This window comes from Polypterus senegalus, chromosome 2, assembly GCF_016835505.1.
Source record: "Polypterus senegalus isolate Bchr_013 chromosome 2, ASM1683550v1, whole genome shotgun sequence".
In the NCBI taxonomy this organism is placed as follows: Eukaryota; Metazoa; Chordata; class Cladistia; order Polypteriformes; family Polypteridae; genus Polypterus; species Polypterus senegalus.
The window spans coordinates 121710749-121733148 of record NC_053155.1 but is presented as its reverse complement, the minus strand read 5'-3'; the positions used below and the strand labels follow the sequence as shown (position 1 = coordinate 121733148).

The following is a 22400-nucleotide window of genomic DNA, read 5'->3' as shown; positions in this document are numbered from 1 at the left end:
TGGTTGTCCAGATTTGTGAGCATTTTGTAAGGAACTAGTTAGCTAGTTCTAGGTATTTATGACATACATCATGTGATGTACTTGGAACACATCATCGGTAGTACTTGAGGTTAAGCAGTATTTCATGTCTTTCAACATCAGACACTATCACCCAGGTAATCCAACCTGGAATGATCAGTTCCCGGCCTTCATCCAAGTCGAATGTGACCACAAATTGCCCCTCTCAATCCACAGCCATCTTAAGCCTTTCTCTGCTGCCTCTTTTGTTTTCTAGATGGTCTTTCTTCTGTGTCCACCAATAACTCCTTGGATGCTAAAAGCATTGCACAGGCCTGCAAAGCCTCTGTAGCCCACTTCTATGGACCTATTGCGCTAAGCATGGGAAAGGCGCTATATAAATATAATGTAGTATTATTATTATTGTATTCAATGCATGCCACCTCTGTCTATGGCACTTTCCACCAAGTCTGTATATTTGGCTTTTTTCCTTTCATTGGTTTCTTCCATCCATACATCTCAAGAAACTGTACTCTCCTTGATGTCTCTGATAACAGCATGGTATCCAGGTTGTGATGTTATCTGTGAATTGGAGCTGTTTTTGTAGGTCCACCTTCATCTGCAAGTCAGTCACTATTGCAAATAGGCTTGCTGCTGCTCTAAATTGAGGCTTGGGTTTTTCTTCTGCTCTGGAAAAGGTTGTGAGTGGCGGTTGGCCTAATTTTTTGGTTAGAAAGAACAGCAGGTAGTTTAAACCCTTTTCCAGGCTTTACTTTAATCGATGTATTAATATAGCCATTTGTGTTTGTATTTTTGAGTATCTTAATGCGAATAAATATAATGTGTACAATAAGTGCACAGATATTGATAATGTACAGTATATCTTCAAATATAATCAAGATATCAGAGCTATTGGTCATCCAGGAAGAGTAATTACAACCAACTATTTCAATTATTTAAAGGGAAAATGACATGTCTTAGACCAAAGGATGACTATCGCGACAATTTTTGATATACAGGCCCTGTGTGTGGCCACGAACAGCATATGTATAATACACATAATATAAGTTATACTTTTAATAATTCCTGTACACTCAAGTCGAGGTTTAAAAAAAAGAGTAAAGTAAAATGTATTACTCCGTAAATGTTAATAAATAAAATGAATAACATTTTCACTCGTGAACAGACAACACGATCATAATAGCGCATTTATATTCATGAACACTAAATATTAATATAAGTTAAAGTGTTCACTATAATCTTAAACTACATTAAACACATTAATCACTTTAAGAGGCAGAACGACTTTGTTTATCAGCAGCCCACAACAACACACAGTTAAAGTTAGAATCAAACTTTAAACAGAAAACACAAACAAGCATGGAGGTTCTATAAGTACATTGCACAGAATGAACAAGACGGGCAAGCATGTGTGATAATCTTACGGGGAATGTATGGCCCAGGTTGAGAATAAAGCGGGGAATTTGGCACAAAGGAATTGCCCTGCTTTGCTGGTTGCAGGTGCTTGGTCTGGGCTATGGCACTACTGATGGCCCTGAGCAATCACCTTCACCACCTGGTTGTGGTGCTAGTGTCCCGCGCCAAGTGTGGCAACAGTTGAGGACATGTTTGAGTGCTCCTCTTCTAAGGCACAAGGGACCTACCTGCTTGTAGGCCAAACTTGCTCCAAGAGAAGAGATTGGATGTTGGACTACATAAAACATCATACTCAATCTGAATGAGAAGCTTAATGGGTTTAGATCCAGCCTGTCACAATTCGTACTTGGAGACCTAATGGTCTGTTGTCTGTTCCTATCTTGTCCATACATCTCACTGCCACATCTACATTATCTGATTTAATGTGTAGTTCTTAAACTACGACTCTCACTTCCTTTTAAATCAATCAACATCTGTTCTTGCCTTGGGCTTCATTATAGCAAGGTACTGGGATGCTGCATAATCTTGCTCAGCCCACTACCATTAACTCCACCAGCACTATGTTATGCAGCTGTGACTCTGCCTGATCCTGTGCTCCTTATTTCCTTCCAGTGCCGACCTCGATGCCCTCGATGCTGGCCTGGGAGACTTCAGGTCATTGGAAACTCTTTCACATCGATAACCACAAACTAGTCTCCCAAGCTACTGAAGGGGAGTATCTGCATGTTCTTTCTCTTGTCAAGTATGATGCTGCTCAGACATTGAGGCAGGCCTAGTTAGATGTGAAGATAATGGCTGATCCCTCCCTCAAAGCCCTTGATGATAAACACTGGGAATTCCTATATAAGCAAGAGTCACAAAATTCTGGGCAAAATGCCATCCTTGTAAATCCAGGCCATAAATTTGCCTGATAGCACTGACTTAGCTATTCTTCCAGTTCCTGGTTTGAAGTTGTCATGTATCTTTTAGAGCATAATTGGAGGGCTTTCTGAGACTCTTAACAGGTTTCTCCTTAGCTGATGGAATTTAAGTTCTTCCCAGATTGAAGTGGAACCAATCAGTCACTTTCCCTTTCTATAATACAGGTGAGCTGGACTTTATGGATTTAAACTCATCTCAGACCATGTCAGAAGCCTCTCCAAGTCCTGGAGAATTCATTTGCATCCCAGTACTAATAATTTTGTTACAGTCCGGTCATCTATATAGTCTCAATGGGGTGACTGCCAGACTCTGGATTTGCTTAGGGGGCTTCTACACGCTACCTCAACAGACTTGACCAGCATATTAATGGCCAAGGCAAACAGGTTCACTGAAATAGTGTATTCCATTACTATCCCATTCTCCAGCGAGTGTCACTTAGATGTAACTATCCCAGAGGCAACTCTCAGATTGAAATTAGTAATCTATGGTACTACTCCACTGCTGTTCTAGCATGCAGCAGCGCTCCAGCATCGCAAGATTGTCTTTCCCTTCTCATGTCTCACAGATCAGCTGTGTAACCACTCCTGTCCATTCAAGGTACCCTGGGACCTTTGGGATTCCACCCTTCTGCACTGAGGTATCATTGTATTCATTCATCAAGAAGTCTTCTGTGAGCTGTTGGGGAAATGCTACTGAAAAATATCTTCCCCTCGACACTGAGCAGCAAGACACTCCTAAACAGGTTGATACTCTGTATTCCGCTCCTTTTAAATCCAGGCACATTCTGTGAATTTCTACTATTCGAAGCATAGTTCTGAGTATTCTGCACAAGTGGTCACGTTGTTTTATTTATTTAGCAGACGTGTTTAAGCGTGAAGACTTACAAAAATACTTTATAAGTACTCTACTAAAAGTTCCATATATAAAAATACCTTTGCTTCCAAATCGAATGTTGCTTGATATACAGTACAATACAAAGAAACTCAGTACTAAAAAGTCATTATAACTGAGAAACAATATAAAGTTTTTTTTTTTTTTTTACACAGTCCAAATATTTTAACTTTTTCAAAATATGGAATTAACTTGTCAGATTTTATTAGACTCCATATCTTAAATTACTTTAGTTAAAATCTTTTTCAATTTACTCAGATGAACACTTTTAAGGTTTGTTCCTCAGATTATATAATTTTATTTATATAAATTTATTATGTAGTTGGCACTGTTTTAACATTTAAGTATAGCTATTCATCTTAAAAGTTGTCATAAGCATACATATTTAAGCAAAACATATTTATAGTCTAAAAGTACAGACTAAGAATACTTAGTGTTTTTAAACATCTCTGTGTATAAATACTATATTAGGTCAACTTTCTTTAGCTCTTCACTGAAGGGAGGGTCTCAATCCCTTCTTTTTTAAGTATATGTAAATTGGTAAAACAAAAGAATGAACTGCATAAGTATGTTTAATCTCATATCTGTTTACATGAGCAGTAAGAGAGCGATTAAGTTAATTTTAATTAACAAATCTATACATTTTCACTGAAATGTATAATTCATGTTTTTGTAAGATATACTGTAGATAAGGCCAACCTATGTCCTTTTCTTTCTGTCTTCATATGTGATTACAGTACACAATACGCCTTTGTTTAATCCTCAAGGTGTTTAGAGTGTGTATACTGTATATACATATTCACACTGCTAATACCATTCATAATACTGAACACACTTCATTTATATCACCTCTTATTCTCTGTTTGTAAACCAAGAATGGGCCATTCACACCAATAAAGATCATTAATGGTGTTCAGTTAAATTCACCAAAATAACACCAAGATGAGTTTTGAAGTACTTCTATAATACTACTAGATATCACATTCTATAGTAAATTATTCCATGCATCTTTGTTTATCTGTGTGAAGAAGAACATTCCAGCATTTTTATGAATTTTGCGTGTTCCTGTGTTCTTATTGAATTCATTTTAAAGTAACAGCTGAAATTCACACTGGTAATCCTGTTCATAATGCTGAACACATCATTTATATCTCCTCTTAATCACAGCTGGTTTAAACTGAAAAATGTTCAGCTCCTTCAATTATTTCTCATAGTTAATATGCTCCAGTGCTGGAACTGGCCTGCTAGCTCTTCTCTGGATTTTCTTTAGTTTTAAGAAAAAGAATGTGATCACTCTTAACAGGTGCATAAAACCAAATACATATCCATACATTTTTCATTGACAAACATTGGCAGTAGAATGGGTTGCACTGAAAAGTTCAATGACTTTAAACGTGACACGGTCATAGAATGTCACCTTTCCACAAGTCAGTATGTGAAATTTCTTCTCTGCTAGATTTACCCCGGTCAACCAAGTGCTGTTGTTGTAAAATGGAAGCGTCTAGGAGCAACAAGAGCCCAGCAACAAAGTGCTAGGCCATGCAAAATGACAGAGCACGGCCGCTGTAATGCATAGAGTGGAAAATAGCCTATCCTCTTACATCATTCACAACAGAGTGCCAAACTGCCTCTGGAAACAACTGTATGGGCTTCCATGAATCAGCACCTGCAAACAAACCTAAGATCATTATGCCCAAAATCAAGGGTTAGCTAGAGTGATGTAAAGCATACTGCCATTTGATTCTGGAGTAGTGGAAACATGTTCTTCAGAGTGATGAATCATTCTGTTCTACCTGGCAGTCTAATTGGGAAATCTTGGCGAATTCCCAGAAAACACTGCCTTCTGGACTGCATAGAGCCTACTGTAAAGTTTGATGTTGGGGCAATAATGGTCTGGGGCTGTTTTTCAGGGTTAAGGTTCGGTCCAGTGAAGAATGCTTTTAATGGTACAGAATGGAAAGACATCTTGTGACAACTTTGTGGCAACAGTTTGGGTAGGCCCTTTTTTATTTCAGCAAAGCCAGGTCCAGTAAGACATGGCCTGATGGGTTTGGTGTAGTGGGACTTGAGTGACCCACATAGAGTCCTAAATTCTTCCCTACTGAGCATCTTTGAAATGAATTGGATTTGCAATTTAGAGCCAGGTCTTCTCATCCAATATCAGTAGCTGACCTCACAAATGCTCTTTTGGCTGAATGGACACAAATTCCCACAAACACACTATAAAATCTGGTGTAAAGTCTTCCCATAAGAGTGGAGTGTGTTATTACCACAAATAGAGGTGAAACTCCATATTTGGGCCGTGGTTTTGTAATGGGATGGCCAACAAGCTCGTATGCAGTAAGTGTGATAGTCAGCTGACAACAAACTATTGGCCATAAAGTGTATGTCATTTTGTGAAATGAAAACGGTACACAATGTTTTAAGATAAGGTCTAACAAGTACATTGTGTAGTGCAAGTATAGCTTCCCATGATATCCTATTTGGCTTCCTTGTTGCTTCTCTGAACTGTCTGGATAAGGAAATATAATATAATATACTATTCATAGCTCCTTCACATATGCTTCCAATAAGGTGAACATTCAGGTTTAAACCACTCATTGTGTTTTAAAATCTAATATATTCATTTTCTATGTGTAAGACAATAATACTGCTCATGATTAGCTGATAGTTATTGATCTCTAAATATTCATTTATGAATGGAAAAACAAGACCAAAATGGAACACTCTTTGCATCATTCAGACAAGCCGCCAATTGTGTATCACTGACATGTACTTCAATACTGTGAAGCAAATCCTTTTAAGGAGAAACAGAAGTAGAGTTTAAATAACCAACTTCAGAAGAGACACATCTGCATTAGATGCAGTCCCTTTTTAGCATAGTTCTTAAAAATAAAGATTGCGATACTTAATATATTTGATCAAAGACCAAAAGGAAAAACAAGCTGCTTCATTAGAAAACAGTGTTCAATTAAACAGTGATGGCTTAGTAATAATTGTTTATATAACAGCAACTTTAGACAGCAAGCTACAAGCAAATGGGAAAATAGGAAAAGCGTGAAAATGGAATAGAAATTCCATCATAACATTGGCCAATAATTGCACTCTGTTAATATTAAAAAGAAATCACTTCTGCACATCACAATATTCAGAAATCATCCTTGTTGTGTAATTTTTTTTTCTGTTCTGAGACAGACCTCCAAATAGTCTCACATATGCAAATAGCGTGTCAGAATGCAATTAAAATATGTCAGTATTGTTCCAGGCCATAAACTGAGGCGATAACAATTTAGTGGGTGAAGAAAGCAGAGAAAAAAACTGGCTATTTGAGTTCAGGTTGGTGGATATTTAATCTACTGTCAGTGGGCATAAAGTTATTTTTATTATTTGTAACTGCTCTGTTCCAAAAATATCTTGGCAGTAGATTTTTGCTCCAAACAATAACCAATCCAAGGCTTTTTAATATATGTGTAACAAAGGCTCTTTTTCCTTAATATAAGAATATGCTACAGTATGTGCAAGCAGAAATACATTTAATTCTTGATTTGCTTTACAGCTTGGATTTAAAACAGATGTTTTATTTTTTTCTCATTAGGGTGTTTAACTAACCATATGAAATAAGCAGTCCATTTCAGTGAGCCTAAAGCAAAAGGTTCAAATACAAAATTGCAATTTGTAATATCTAGTTTGTGAAGTCAAAGTTTTTGCCAAGCTTAAGCTGACATGGTGCACTGATAAAGACCTGAAGAGAAGTATGACAGCCTATATAGCATGAAGAGCTACTCTCGTTGCTATGTGCATATAACTGTGTATATGACTGGCGTTTGGTTGAGAATTTTGTTTATGAAAAGCACAACCAAATAAGTTTGATTTCAATATCCCCTATGTCCAGTAAGTTCCTGGAGTGCTTCTAGCACATCCTGTATCTGTCATGGAGAGTACACCCAGTAGACTTTAGTTAGATCTCCTCTAATGGAAGCAAAAAAGGAGTTATTATCGAAAGTCATCCTGCTGTTCAGCCAGCCGAGTACTTTCCTGCAAGTTTCTCATGGCACAAGAAAGCTTAGCAACTCTGTAGCACAGCCATACTTCTGCACTTGTATATGCAGTCTTTCAATTTTAGTATACATCTTTACACCCGGTGAAGACAAGTACATACTGTAGGTATAGTATATGTTACATCCAAAACCTTTGTTTTTTTCCTCCACTGTGAACCAATACAGTATAGTAATTGTTGCTATGTAGCTTTGTTACAAAGCTTTAATTCTTCCTAAGAGACTCTGGATTGGTCATTCTGTTGGATTTTATAATTTCTCAGTAAGGGTACAGCCTACCCTACCAATCAAATAGGTGTTAAAAATTGGGAAACCTGTGTTTATTTAAAAAAAAATATATAAAACTCTCTAAACTTGAAAAAATTATTAATTTTGAAAGTTTTATTTTGAGCTTTTATTCGCACATCAGTTGTCCATATCAAGCACAAAATATACCTTTCTTCAACTGAATCTAAGAGCTGACTATTGAATGAAATCTAGTTCATTGTGAACAACACATGAGTACAAGTCAACTATGTAGTTAAGATGAAGAAGACAATTCCTTCTGTTTTCTCCCAATTATCTTTGTTGTTCTAAACTTGAGTGTTTAGGCTTTCTCCTATGTAAGTCTAGTCTATTGATGATGCCCACTTGAAGACAATATCTACTTTCCCAATGAAGGCTAAATATTCACAGTAGTTGTGTGGTGTTGTATTGTTTTTCAAGCAAGAAGTCTATTTCCAGATCCACTGCTGTGATTATAACGTGGATTAGATTGAAATGTCTATTAAAACTTTCACCCAGTCAAGATCGATCTCATTCACTTTATTAATGTTATGCATTTCAGCAGGCAATTCCTACTGCCAAAGTTTCATTCTTCTGAATGTATCCTGTTCGTATAATCTGGTATCGCATCGGACCTGTCTGTTCCCTTTGTGAGAGTTGAATCCTTACAATAGTTATAGTACATATAACAAGGATACACTCTGTACAAAATGGCTATATGAGTGGATTTGCCTTCAGGGATATTCATGTAAACATAATTTGTTCAAGCCTGACTATAGAAGAGGGCCCAGAAACTTTTTCTACTAGACATTTTTTTTTTTAATTTCCATCATTAAAATTTATTGTAGATTTAGTTTTTATTTTTACTTTTTGTTCATTCTTAAATAAAGCACTAGTGCAAACGCCTGTCCATTTTCTTAAACATTTTAATCCAATTATAGGGCCATCCATCTTGTTAGGAACCGTTGTATCACCTTGTTAGTTGTGGGTTTTTTTTAATTTCGTTTTATACACCTTTAAATGTAAAATATCTTTGATCAACTATGAAGTCTTCATGTAGTATTATTTCCGTGGTGATAGGTTTCCTTTTTTGAGCTTTCTTGTTCATGGAATTGCAAAGTAAAAATATGTGTCAAAAATGCTCTCTCAGTCATTTGGCTTCTTGAGGTAAATTGTACCAAGTGAAAATGTTCAGTGCTTAGGTTTTTTTATAGTTATTACACACACACAACCTTCAACCTTTCACCACTGCATTTATATCATTAATGAAAGCACATTCATTTGGATATTAAACATCTTGATGCCTCTCTGTAGTAGGAAAAATGTGAAAAATACAAATATTTTACGAAAGGCGTGTTTATTTTGTTTTAAACTCTGAAAGGGTTGTGCTTATATTGTATGAGACCCTTTGAGACAATAAGATTTAGCAACAGCTCTAATTAAATTTGGCATGATCTCAAACTGGAAATCATGCAGAGTCATTTAGTGCGAGACCATCTTTAGTGATGCATCTTTGGCATTCGCGGAGATTTTGAGTGCCAGCTGAGAACAATGCAGATGTGGGATAAAATGTGAAAATTTTACAATTCCATAGTTCAGAATGAGTATTACACAAAAGTACCTAAAGCTGCAAAGTAGGAGTGTTAACTACTACTCATCTGTGCTTGTCATCACAATTTTTACTTGAATGTAAATTCCAAATGTAGTACACTGATTCTTCCCCATTTCTGCAATGTTATGTTATTATGCAATGAGTGCATAAAGGCTTCTTTATTTCATTGTTTCAGGTGTGGCATAGTGGCTCCCCTTTCAAGATATATTGGTCCAATGTCCTCCTGGTTACTGTCTGTCTCCAGTTTGTGTAGAGTATTTTGTCTATGTCTGTATGAGTCTTCTCCAACTTGCCAAAGATGTACACCTTTGACTCACTCATAAGGGGACAACTTATGGTCTCCAGTTAAATGATCACTAAGTATGAGCTGCAAAGGTCTAGACTCTCATGCAATGGAAGTCCCTGCCTATGCCCAGTTTTGGCAGCAAAGGATCCAACTGCCTGTGATCCTCTGCTTGATGTATATGCCAGTGATTTGGTTTTAGAAAATGTGTTTTTAACCATATTTATATTTTTTTTTTCATTCTGTGTCCACTGGCATAAATTTCTTTTTTCAATATTGAGGTCAGTAACTTTTAGATTAAATACGATGAACTCCATGGGGGCAAAGCATTAATGTATGATTTTCACATCAAATTGCTTCTAAATATGCAGTTTTTGACATGCCCTAAATCCAGTAATCTACCCTTAGATAAACTATGCATTTAAGTATTAATGAGGTATAAATGATTCAGCAAGCTATGCATGAATAAGAATTTAGAAGAAAAAAAAACTGTGGGCCACAGTCTTAAGCTCTTGATAATCTTGATATATGAAAAGATTTTCCCTTTTTTTTTTTTTTTTTACAATAACTAACTAAATAACTTAAGAAAATCATGTTTTCTTAAATGTGCAAATTTACACTTTTTAGTTTTGATTCAGTGTCTTATGTGTAGTGTAAACCACTAATTCGGATATATTGGTGTGTTGCAGAGGCTTTGTCTTCTGTGAAAATTTTAAGTGTAAACACAGAGTCCAAAATCTGATTTCCTTCACTTGACTAAAGATGGGTTTTACCTCAGCTTCAGCCTTATTTTATTTTCACTTTATTCCTGGCATAAATCATACGGATAGCAGCCAGAGCTGTGTAATTAAATTCCCATATAACCAGAAAGAGTTTGTGGCTTCTTGAGAATCTCCAAGTATTCCCTGGTTAATAAGAAAGATCTCTTCATCTTGTCATTTTCTGCCCCAAGTCTCCTCCTTGAGGTCCTTGCTAGGTGGTACTCCTGTGACTCGCCACTAAACACTAAGATCACCCTCATCTGGAGAAGCAGTGACTCCCATAAAAAGCGCCCACTGTCCTGTAGAAGAACTTCATGTTTACATATTCAGCCTGTGTTCCCTTTAATGGTTCACTACCTTTTTATGTCCAAAAATGAAGATGTAAGTGTAAGGCTATGTTGACACACAATCAAGCAGTTTCAGCTTGATGTTAAAGCCAGAGTTACGTGTATGGCAAAAATCAGTATGATTGGCCTGGAAGATGTTGTTCTCCAGTTTACAGGCTGAATATATTCCTAGCTTTCCCTACACCCTGTTGTTTTGTTAATGAAATTCATTAAAAACAAAGAGTACCTATGACAGAACCGTTGCAGAATCCCATGTTCACATGATTGAATTCAACTTGATATCATGAGTACAAATGCAACCCTTATGCTGCAAATGCAAAGATAGAAGCCGTAACTGTGTAGGACCCAGTGCAAGAATCAACTCTCTGCAGCGGTCAGCAGGGTTGCTGTGTGGTGCATGCATACGAGTGCCGTTCTCTTTCCCTACCACCTTCGCAGCCACTTCCCTTACCTCTTCAAATCTTAAATCATTCTTGAGGTAAATTGAAGACTTACAGTAAGTTTCAGCTTAGGTGAAAAATTAACAAAAACATACTAAGTAATTGCAACACAAACACTGACTTAATCAGTTTTAACGTGAAAAGATGCCGACAAAAGAAGAGAAGAAGCGGGCTGCTAAGGTGGAGAAAAGAAGAGCTACTCGGGAAGCAGCAAGCGCATCAACCTCTGAGCAAATGAATGCTAAACATACAGAGAAAGAGGAGGAAAACTAGGAATGCTCGAGTCAAGTGTATTCACTGCACGTTATCATGCAGTGCACCGTTACTGGTGACATAATAATATCAGAAATGCATCAAAACATTTTTTCTTTATTTAACTCTCATAGCATGATTAATGTCCAGTGATTGTGTTACATTTTTTTCCAGTTATTACCACTTTAAATCAATTCAGTTTATTGTTAATAAGTTCACTTCCACATACTGACTTTGCACTTTATAATATATACAAATATAGTATGGGGGGAAAAAAAAAACATAACGTTGAACATGAATGTTGAAACATTACTCATTTTAAACTCATTTTATACAAAGACATATATGCATAGGTAACACCCAAGTCAGTGTCCTGAGTCAGTTTTCTATAGGCAAAGTACTGCAGTGGTCTGAAACTCCAGCTTGGTAAAGATTTACAGTTAAGATTGCTATTTGTTTTAAGCATAATGACCTGTAGATCATTTAATGTGTGTAAAGAGTCCGTCATATTTTCCATAAACACTCAGTGCCTACAGTGAGTCAGTATTTCTTTTGAGGTCATTTCCTAATTTTTCATGAACGTTCTTTACAATTTCCTTTTCTCGTAAATGTGGCTTATAGACCTGAAGGGACCTGATAGTCAATCAGATTGGCAGACTGTAGAACTTTAAACCTATCTCATTACACCAATTAACAAACTATTTCTGTGGCAGAATCAACTGTATTATACTATATGTTTGTTTGAAAGGTATGGTTAAAACACTGACAACTATCAATCAGATCTCCAAATTTAATTACTTTATATCATGCAGTTAGGCTAAAAATTTGTTGAGTAAATGGGAACACCAAAATACCAATAGTAATAATAGTGTTTTTCTTTATGCCCTTGCAGTTAACTTTATGGGTTCTGTGGGCTTTTTCACCAAATCAAATAAACCAAAATCAGTTGGCTTTTCATGTACAGTCTAACACTTCATTACCCAAGAATAAGGTAGAACAACTCCACTCATTAAACCTACCTCAATGCCATTAAAAGAAAGATCTGTTTGTCTGCGTGTGTGGGTGTTTGTGGTGGTGGTGCTTGTATTTTGTTACGTTTCCTTGGTTTTCAGACTCTAGAGGAAAAAAATAAATCCTCACATGTTGTACAAGTATTGCTTATATATTCTTGATGCTGGATTGAATGTTGTGTTGTTCAAAGTGATCAGATTGCAAGTTCACTTACAGTATCTTGTCGAGTTATTACTTAATTCAAACTTCTGTTTTCGTATTGCTGTTTGAAGCAGAATTGTTAAATCTATCACAGAAAATGTACCTGTCCATGAAATTATTCACTGTTTTGAGGCATCACATCCAGATGCAAGTTAAGTCAGTTTATCCATCATTGTAGAAGACACAATATTGGAAAATGGCGGTTCTTGTTTAAATGAAGTACAAAGTAGCATATGTTTGTCTTTTACTTGTCTATGGGGAAAAGAGTATGGTTACAACTCAAAATTAATAAAACATTTGACCTTTTCTTGACCTTATTTAGTTACTAGTCCTGGATTTCCTTCAAATGTTGTTTTCAACATTTGAAGAACTTTACATACTTGAAGATTAAAGTGAAGCACCACTGTATCTATACACAGTGTCAGGAGCATCTATTATTACAAAGCAATAGAGTAAGTCAGTGCTTCTCAATTATTTTCTGTCATTCCCCCCCTAGGAAGAAGAAAACATCTCGCGCCCCCCGCGCGACTATAAATCGTATCATTTGTCTATAAAATTGTTATAAGTACACCTCTGCATAACACTGTATCCTTATTAACGTATAAGAGAATAAAAAGAAAGAAATATGGACCAATTTACAACAAAGAATAGCTTTATTAAATGTAACAGAAAAGATTTAAAGTGCATTCTAAATTCAAAAAAAATGTAAAATAAAAATAAAAAAGCATGTTCCCTGAGTTCAAACGCGCCCCCCTTGACGGAGCCAAGAGCCCCACTATTTGAGAAACACTGGAGTAAGTGAAGGTCCTAATGCCTGGATATGATGTTAGGAAACCCTATGTCAGCTTTAAAAAAAAAAAAAGACTGCCATCTTATTTAAGTTTCTAGTGGATTTCCACATACAGTATATTTATACATTTTCATAGCATTACATTTGAGCCTTGTGAAATTTATTTAAGTATGATGTATTTTGTCTAGTTAACCATCTGGATTTACAGATTGCTCGCTGGCAAAACAATGAAAGTCAGATTTTTTTATTGGGTTTTCTTGTCTGCAGTCTCTACATCTGGTGGTAACCTTAAAATGGGGAATTGTAAAGACTGCACCTATAGTTTGAAAATTTAAAAGAAGTACCGTTTTAAGAGGAGAAAACTGATCTGAACTTCTGCATGTATGCACAAATTAGGGCAATCTGTATTAAGGCAAGCAGTCTTTTGTTTTAAGGGTGGAATAATTGCTTACTGTCCAGAAAGAATTAATGAAATTCTTGAAACAATACGGTGGTTGTTTTGTGGAATAATGATTTGTGCTCCAACAGGCACACAATATGCGATAGATTTATGTGCTGCAGGCCATGAGTTTAAAGCAATGCAGTATTTAGTAAAGTCTCATGGGTATCCCCTTTAGCCTGCTTTAGTTATGTTAATTGTCCATAAAATGATGTTTAAATTTGATAGCTAAAATATATATAGGCAGACACTGTATATAAATTTAATTACGGGCATATGTTCATTATGGAAGTGCATTACACAGAAATCTTATGCCTATTGCTTTAATTATAGATACTTCGTCTGAAGAATTTTTAAAGAATCCTTGATAAACTCTGTAAAGTAGTAGTAATTAAAAAAAAAAAAAAAGGAAACTGGGGTTTGTATATAAAATTACATAGTAAGCTTAATTTGCTAGTAATGTTCTCCCTACAATATGAAAAACTATGCTGAGTCTGAACATAAAAATATATTATTTATGTTTAAATATATTTTTTTAGTCTTTTACATTTGTTCACAGTTTTTAGACACATTTTGTTTTTCCTACTCTTCAGTACATCTCTAATCAAGCAAGCAATCACTATTTTTATAGAGCCATTTACAGCCACCACTTCAGAAATTAAACAGGATTACTTCACATTTTTTAAAAAAATCTGAAAACTGATTAGCTGTATAAATATTACACAGAAAATATTGGCAAAACATGCAGCACTGACAGTTACAAGGAGGAGACTGGAAATATACCTGACAGTAATTAAAGTGCAAGTATCTAAAAGAACTATAGTCTTGCATTATAAAATGTCACAAAAGGCAACATATTGGGCAGAAGTGATATAGGCAACGTAAAAATTGAGATGGGCAGGTTTTGAGCAGAGCTCTCGAAGCTAGAAAACCAAATTAATATACAATACTAACTGTGTAAGTCTGTGCTATAAAAAGCCAGGGGTTCTAGAAACTAATAGATGGATAGATTTAGATAGATACTTTATTAATCCCCAAGGGGAAATTCACATACTCCAGCAGCAGCATACTGATAAAAACAATATTAATTAAAGAGCACTAAAAAAAAATTTAAAAAGCAGTACGTTAAAAATGCAAGGTGGAGAGTGCGAGGCAGGTATAACGGTCTATAATCTTGCATAGTGTTAACGTTTAAGGTTGGAATTGAAGAGTCGCATAATGTGGGGGAGGAACGATCTCCTCAGGCTGTCAGTGGAGCAGGACAGTGACAGCAGTCTGTTGCTGAAGCTGCTCCTCTGTCTGGAGATAACACTGTTCAGTGGATGCAGTGGATTCTTTATGATTGACAGGAGCCTGCTCAGCGCCTGTTGCTCTGCCACGGATGTCAAACTGTCCAGCTCTGTGCCTACAATAGAGCCTGCCTTCCTCACCAGTTTGTCAAGGCATGAGGCTTCCCTCTTCTTTACGCTGCATCCTCAGCACACCACTGCGTAGAAGAGGACGCTTGCCACAACCATTTGATAGAACATCTGCAGCATTTTATTGCAGATGTTGAAGGATGCCGGCCTTCTTAGGAAGTATAGTCGGCTCTGTCCTCTCTTGTGTAGAGCATCAGTGTTGGCAGTCCAGTCCAATTTATCATCCACATGCACTCCCAGGTATTTATAGGTCTGCACACAGTCACCTTTGATGATCATGGGATCCATGAGGGGCCTGGGCCTCCTAAAATCCACCACCAGCTCCTTGGTTTTGCTGGTGTTCAGTTGTAGGTGGTTTGAGTCACACCATTTAACAAAGTCCTTGATTAGGTTCCTATACTCCTCCTCCTGCCCACTCCTGATGCAGCCCACGATAGCAGTGTCATCAGCGAAATTTTGCACATGGCAGGACTCGGACAGAAGAAAACTGAACTGTGGAGATGTCAGGTAATTGAAAGGAACTACCCTGGGCATCTCTTTCCTAGGAGGATTCGTTTTGCAAATGTGCTCGCCTCACTTGTGTATTAGCAGCTAAGCGAGTGTCTCTTTCTTCAGAGGTGGAGCCCTTACCCCGACTCCACCTCTCACTTCCGGGCAGACAGAACGACACACACACTTCGACATGTAGACGTTTATATATAAGATTTGTGAAGCTTGCATGATCACAGTAAACAGAGGAACTACTGAAACTTGAACAAGAGCCTGAAATTTAAAAAGCTGGAGACCAAGGAAGGACATTCAGTCCGCATTTCAATATGTAAACAGATGTAACCTCACAGTTAGAGTGAAAAGAGAGCTAAAAACACATTTTAGAGAGTAGCAACCAAAGGTCCCAATGAGTGTTTATGTAAAGTAACAGAACACAATGGCAACAAAAGTTGCATTATAAGATTTAAACTGCCTGACGGGTTTACATAGTGTAAGCAGAACTAACAGACATTTTAGAGTGTTTTGATTATGATTTAGCATTGGATAGGAAGGTTAAGGCCAGACCATTGGATTGGAGCCTGTCGTAACTCATTGATACTTTGCATGAAAAAACAATTAAAATGGCTGTTGCATGAGTTTAGGTAGCAAGTGATAAAAGCTTGGGAAAGAACTTTAGCATTAGACCTAATAATGCAGAGTTACAATCTGATGATTAGATCAACATTTTATTTGTCATAATAGGAACTTTTTGCATTGGTAATGTTTAAGTGATAAAATAATGTTTTGACTAGAGCTAAGGTGAGGTTAAAGATCATGCTACTTTCAAGTAGATCTTAAGGTTGGCAAGTAGGGGAGAGAGGTGGAATCAATTTTCTTTATTAGAAAGTTTCAAACTCATGAAATCACCTTGTTATCTCGAAGAGTTATTTGGTTTTGTTTAGATCGAGTTGTTGGACTTTTGTAGGCATCTCAGTGATTGAATTGACAGATAGTCAGGTTTTCCTTGGTAGGTCTGCATTTAGGAGTGACAAAAAAGCCTCATGCAAAGTGGTTCTTCATGTAGAGCTAATAAAAAGGTTCAGCACAGGCCTGTCATTTACTTTAGAATTATATTAATATATTCTGAAAAAATTCTGAAAAGATCCTTGTAAATAAAAAAAAACAAAAAAAACAGAAAAAATAAATTCCCCCCGTTTTTGACAATATAGAAAATCACTTTCCCACTAAGTGATAAATGATTGGCTAGGATTTTTCTGTTTAGCAAAATCATTCCTTGTATGTGGTATAGGACATGACAACAGATTTTCATTGCACGATTTTATTACTATTTGTGGAGATATTTTTTTCTAATCTAATATGAGGGTAGAGTACTTCCAAAACATGTGACCTAGAAATACAGTAACTTGATGACATTTCTGATGAGCTGTCCTTGGCCTAGGTAGACAATTTTAGACAACAGTGATTTTTACTTTGAACTTAATTGTTGGGCTGTTGTTTTTGGTCAAATATGTCAAATAACAAATTACTTAATTGGTGTGTGGTTTGCATGTTCTCACTCCATTTGTGAGATGTGTTAGGGTGTGCCAGTGTCTCCAGATGTCTCAGTACTGTACGAGTTAAGTTAATTGGTGCCTCTAGCCAGCAGCCATACCACTTGCACTGATAAAAACAATATTAATTAAAGAGCAATAAAAAAAAAAAGCAGTACAAGTTAAAAAATGCAAGGTAGAGAATGCGAGGCAGGTATAACGGTCTATAATCTTGTATAGTATAAACATTTACTCCCCGGGTTGGAATTGAAGAGTCGCATAATGTAGGGGAGGAATGATCTCATCAGGCTGTCAGTGGAGCAGGACAGTGACAGCAATCTGTTGCTGAAGCTGCTCCTCTGTCTGGGGATGATACTGTTCAGTGGATGCAGTGGATTCTTCATGATTGACAGGAGCCTGCTCAGCGCCCGTCACTCTGCCACAGATGTCAAAATGTCCAGCTCCATGCCTGCAATAGAGCCTGACCCTCTCACCAGTTTGTCCAGGTGTGAGGCATTCCTCTTCTTTACGCTGCCTCCCCAGCACACCACCACGTAGAAGAGGGCACTCGCCACAACCGTCTGATAGAACATCTGCAGCATCTTATTTTTTATTTTATTACCATTTGTGGAGATAATTTTTTTCCAATATAATATAAGGGTAGAGTACTTCCAAAACATGTGACCTAGCAATGCAGTAGCTTGATGACATTTCTGATGGGCTGTTCCTTGGCCTAGGTAGACAATTTTATACAACAGTGATTTTTACTTAGAACTTAATTGTTGGGCTGTTGTTTTGGTCAAAAACAAATGAGTTAGTTGGTGTGTGGTTTGCATGTTCTCACTCCATTTGTGAGATGTGTTTGGGTGTGCCAGTGTCTCCTGATGTCTCAGTACTGTACGAGTTAAGTTAATTGGTGCCTCTAGCCAGCGGCCATACCACTTGCACTTTAGAACAAATCCACCTGAAGCTAAGCATGTTTGGACCCGGCTAGTACTTTGCTGGGAGACCATTTATGGAAAATCTTGGGTTGCTGATAGAGGAGATGTTGGTGAGGCCATTGGGGGTGTGTGAGTCCCAATTCCCCAGTGCAGTGATTGGGATGCTGTGCTGTAACAACTGGCAGTAGCCATGGGATGAGAAATAAAGCCCAACTCATAAAGATGCTTGCACATCTTTTGAAAAAGATAAGAATATTTCTTGATGTCCTGACTTGATTGCCACCAGGCCTGGTCATTCTGGCCCTCTAATCACCTGTCTGTTATTGACCATCTTGCTCACTCCTTATCCACCAGTAGCTAATGTGTAGTGAGTGTACTGGTGCAAAAATGGCTGCCATTGCATCATCTAGGTGGATGCTACACATTGGTCATGGTAGAAGTGGTTCTCTGCTGTCAATGTAAAATGTGTTGAAAAGGATAGAAAAGCTCTCTAAGAATGTACTTAATTATTAATATATAATAAGCAAAGTCATTTCCTTGTTGTATAAAGAACTGAGTGTACCTAGTCTTGAAATGCCTAGTTTTGAATGTACCTAGTTTTGAAATGCATTAACTTTAGAATGTGACATGAAAATATACTGAATGTTCTATTGTTCCTACAAGACACAAAATAAATCATTTACTTCTTAAATTATTTTTGCCTCTTTTAAAGCAGTACCTAAAAATGATAAATGCTAAATACCTCTCAGGATTCTATTTCTAATCATTTTATTTGTGTTCAGATCTTACTTCTGTACTTTTATTTTCTTAGAATTCTATTAAAAATCTCTGCAAACTTCACTCCCTTCTCTGAAGAGACCAGGAAACTCTGGCCTCAAGTATCAATTCCTTTTCATGTTCAGACTGAATTGTTGCCTCAATAGGTTTTTTTAAAAAGAAAAAAAAGAAAAAAGATTGCCCAGCTCTAGTCAGAATTTGCGTGACTTTGTGCCACAGTACACAAAGTTAGTCATCTTAGTAAAATCAGTCAGTACACTTAAGTACATGGCTTCTGAATATGTTTACCACTAGTGCCGATTGGTTAGTATATGCGAGATTGTTCCAATATAAACACACCCACTATTATCTGAGACTTTCTGATCTTTGCTGATCATTACAAATCCCTGTTTCACAGAGTAAATAGAATACATCTTAAATAATACAGAAAAATAGTTGTAATATTGCATATATTAAGTAAATCTTACTTGTATATGTTAAATATTGTAATGCCCAGTTGATGTGAAGTTTGCATGTTTTCAATGTGTCGGAGTTTTGCCTAAATGAGCAAGTCTCTTCTAATATTTTAAAATTGTATGACTTAAGTTAAATGGTGTCTCTAGATTGCCTTGTGTTGTTGCTTTTAGTTGTGCGTTTTAAAGAAGTTCAGGATATGGACAAATTAATGAATTAATATCACATATATAAATGTTCAGAGCTTTAAAGGTTTATTACAATTTTATGTAAGCTATAAAATCTTTCTTAGTTACAATGCACATGTTTTTGGTGATACAAAATGTTAATTCTCCATGGCATTTAATTAAGTTATTTTTGGGATTGTCAAAACATAAACTGTCATGAAATATTATTTATGAAATGGGATTAAACATTGTTTAATTTAGTAAGTTTTTAAAACTAATTGTGTTGATTTATTACATTTGTGGGCACTTGCTGAAATCCAGGAGTATTGTTTGTTTTGTTATTTTTATGATAAGGTCTAGCAATCTATAAAGAGGTTATGATAACTATGCACAAAAAGTCAGTTATCATTTTGGCACAGTATACCAGTGGGTATTTTACACTCTGGAAGTGAATTTTAAGAGGTGTTTTACAGAAACATTGGTAAATAAAAAGTTGTCTCTCAAAGTTTCAGCCCACAATATTTTAGCAAGGATGTCTTTTTGAAAGTCAGGCAACTGAATCCCCAAATGATGGCATTTCCGGGAGTAAATAAGAAAGTAAAACTTTTAAAAATAAGTGAAAAGCAAAGGGATGTGTTTGATTCTTTGTGACAAATTCTGAAAAAGGGTGTGGTCTCTTTTCAGATCTTCATAGGCAGACCCCAGGTGTTTTGAGTGGGTGTCCACACCTCCTCATCCCTCAGTCTCAATCGTGGTGCTCCACAGGGCCATGTTCTGAAACCTCAGCTGTGCACATATAACTGCATAGCTACACTTGACACTATCATTTTCAAGTTTGCTGATGAGAGAGCTGTGGTAGGCCTGATATCTAATAACAATGAGCAGGCCAAGCTGAATGAAATGCAGAGACTGTCACATTGGTGTGAAAACAAAAGTCCACTCCTGATTGTCAGCAAGATAAAAGAGCTGATTGTAGACTTTGAGAGAAAATAGTAGAAGCCCTGCCACTCCCTCAATATTAACAGCACTCTGTTGTACACATCACAGGGGACCTAACCTGGTCCAAAGATAGCACAACAACATCTTTACCACCTCAAGATGTCTTGGGTATTTCAGGCTATCCTACCAATTACTTTAAATCCACATTTGAAGATATCCTGAGGAGTAGTATTACTTCCTGGTTTCGGAACAGCACACAGAAGGACTGCAAAACTCTGCAGAGTGGTATGGTCAGCTAAATGCATCACTAGGTGTGCACTCTCAAACTTTTAGGACATCTACACCAAGCGAGATATCGTTCCAGGGCAAAGAAAATTAATTGTGATACTAGTCATCCTGATATTTAGCCTCTGTTCTGTGCTTCAGTCAGGTTCAGATAGACTGCATCTTGAATAAGGAAAATGTCTAGAAATACATACGCTGATGCCCTATTGTTAACTGTTTTAAATTACTTATTTAGCTGTTTTTTATTATCACATTTATAGTTCTATGAATTATTTTTAAAATTTATAATGTAATTTATTGTTGTCCCTCTATATATTTCTTAAAGGCATAGTCATTGGAGATGAGCGACTAAGTATTTCATTACATATTGTACTGTACGTATGATTTGAATGTGACAAATAAAATCTGATTTGTTATCGGAAGGCTGTATCACATGAGTGAGTGTTTGCCTTTGAGTGTTCACATATGTGTTTCACTATGAATAATATTTTAATATATATATATATTTTTTTTACTTTTCAGTTTTCAGTGAAGATCTACGTTCCAGCTTATATTTTGTCAATGCATCTCTGCAAGAGGTAGTTTTTGCTATCAATAAAGGGACTATGGTGCCATGTCCTGCAGCAGGGATCCCTCCGGTAATGCTGCGATGGTACCTTGCCACAGGCGAGGAGATCTACGATGTCCCAGGGATCCGCCACGTCCATTCCAATGGCACTCTCCAAATCTTCCCCTCCTCTCCTGCAAGCTTTAGTAACTTAATCCATGATAATACTTACTATTGCACAGCTGAAAATCCTTCAGGGAAAATTAGAAGCCAGGATGTCCATATTAAGGCCGGTAAGTCCCTGCTATATTATATAGTCCTTAATTATGATTAAAAGAGTGCTGTTGTATACGTTTTTATTAGCAAGCGAGATTTGGGGCCAAGGTGCTTACTGCTGTGAGCGGACATGTTGTCTACTTCATTTCCTAATGAGCAGCATTATGAACCAGTTGCAAACATTGCTCTTTAACTGCTGCAGAAAACATTGCTCAAATCCTTAAAAGTCCAAGTACGTCTGCAGTGGTTTACACGTCCCTGTGCCCTCAGGTGTTGTCTTTAGGTGGTTCAGTTACCTGCCTCGGCCTAAAGATGTTCACATATGTAGCTGTCAGCTCCGAGTTGCTGCAGTGCGGGTGTCCTATGATGGATAGGGATGTTCATATTTTTATTTCCCCTAACAGTATGTGGCTGGCAAGCTGTTTAGTTAAAATTGACAACCTGGATTCATACATGTTGATGCTTGGGTATAACGTAGAGGGGTAAAGTATAACTTTATCAAATTGGGACACACGGTATTTGTAAAGGATGCGTATATACAATTTGTGCTCACTTTTCAAATTTTACAGTCGATCCAGTAACTCTGACTACAGCACAGACTGGTAATTTACTGTTGCACAGAATAACAGCGGTGATATAATTAAATATTAGAGAATTCAAACATTCTTTTTAAATTGCTGCACTAAATTTAATTGACCTGAAGAAAGCAATATGAAAAGAAATAAACTTAGCACTTTTTGCTGAAGTGCATGAGGAGGAAAGGGCACCAATATTTTTAGAATACCTATGCCAGGCAGCCTACTGGCATAAGTGTGCTCAGAGGTGTTAACCATTATTGTGGAGTCTTTGGAAAAACTTTCTGACTCTTATCACTGCAA

General features: G+C 36.8%; 1 protein-coding gene across 2 annotated transcripts in view; it reads left to right on the top strand.

The window, feature by feature from the left end:
* Positions 1–22400, top strand: part of LOC120523294 (Down syndrome cell adhesion molecule homolog) — a 668946-nt gene that overhangs the window by 119046 nt on the left and 527500 nt on the right. For both annotated transcript variants that reach the window (XM_039744497.1, XM_039744498.1), the window contains exon 2: positions 21222–21539. In XM_039744497.1, coding sequence (XP_039600431.1) covers positions 21222–21539 — 318 coding nt within the window. The remainder of the gene's footprint in view (positions 1–21221; positions 21540–22400) is intronic.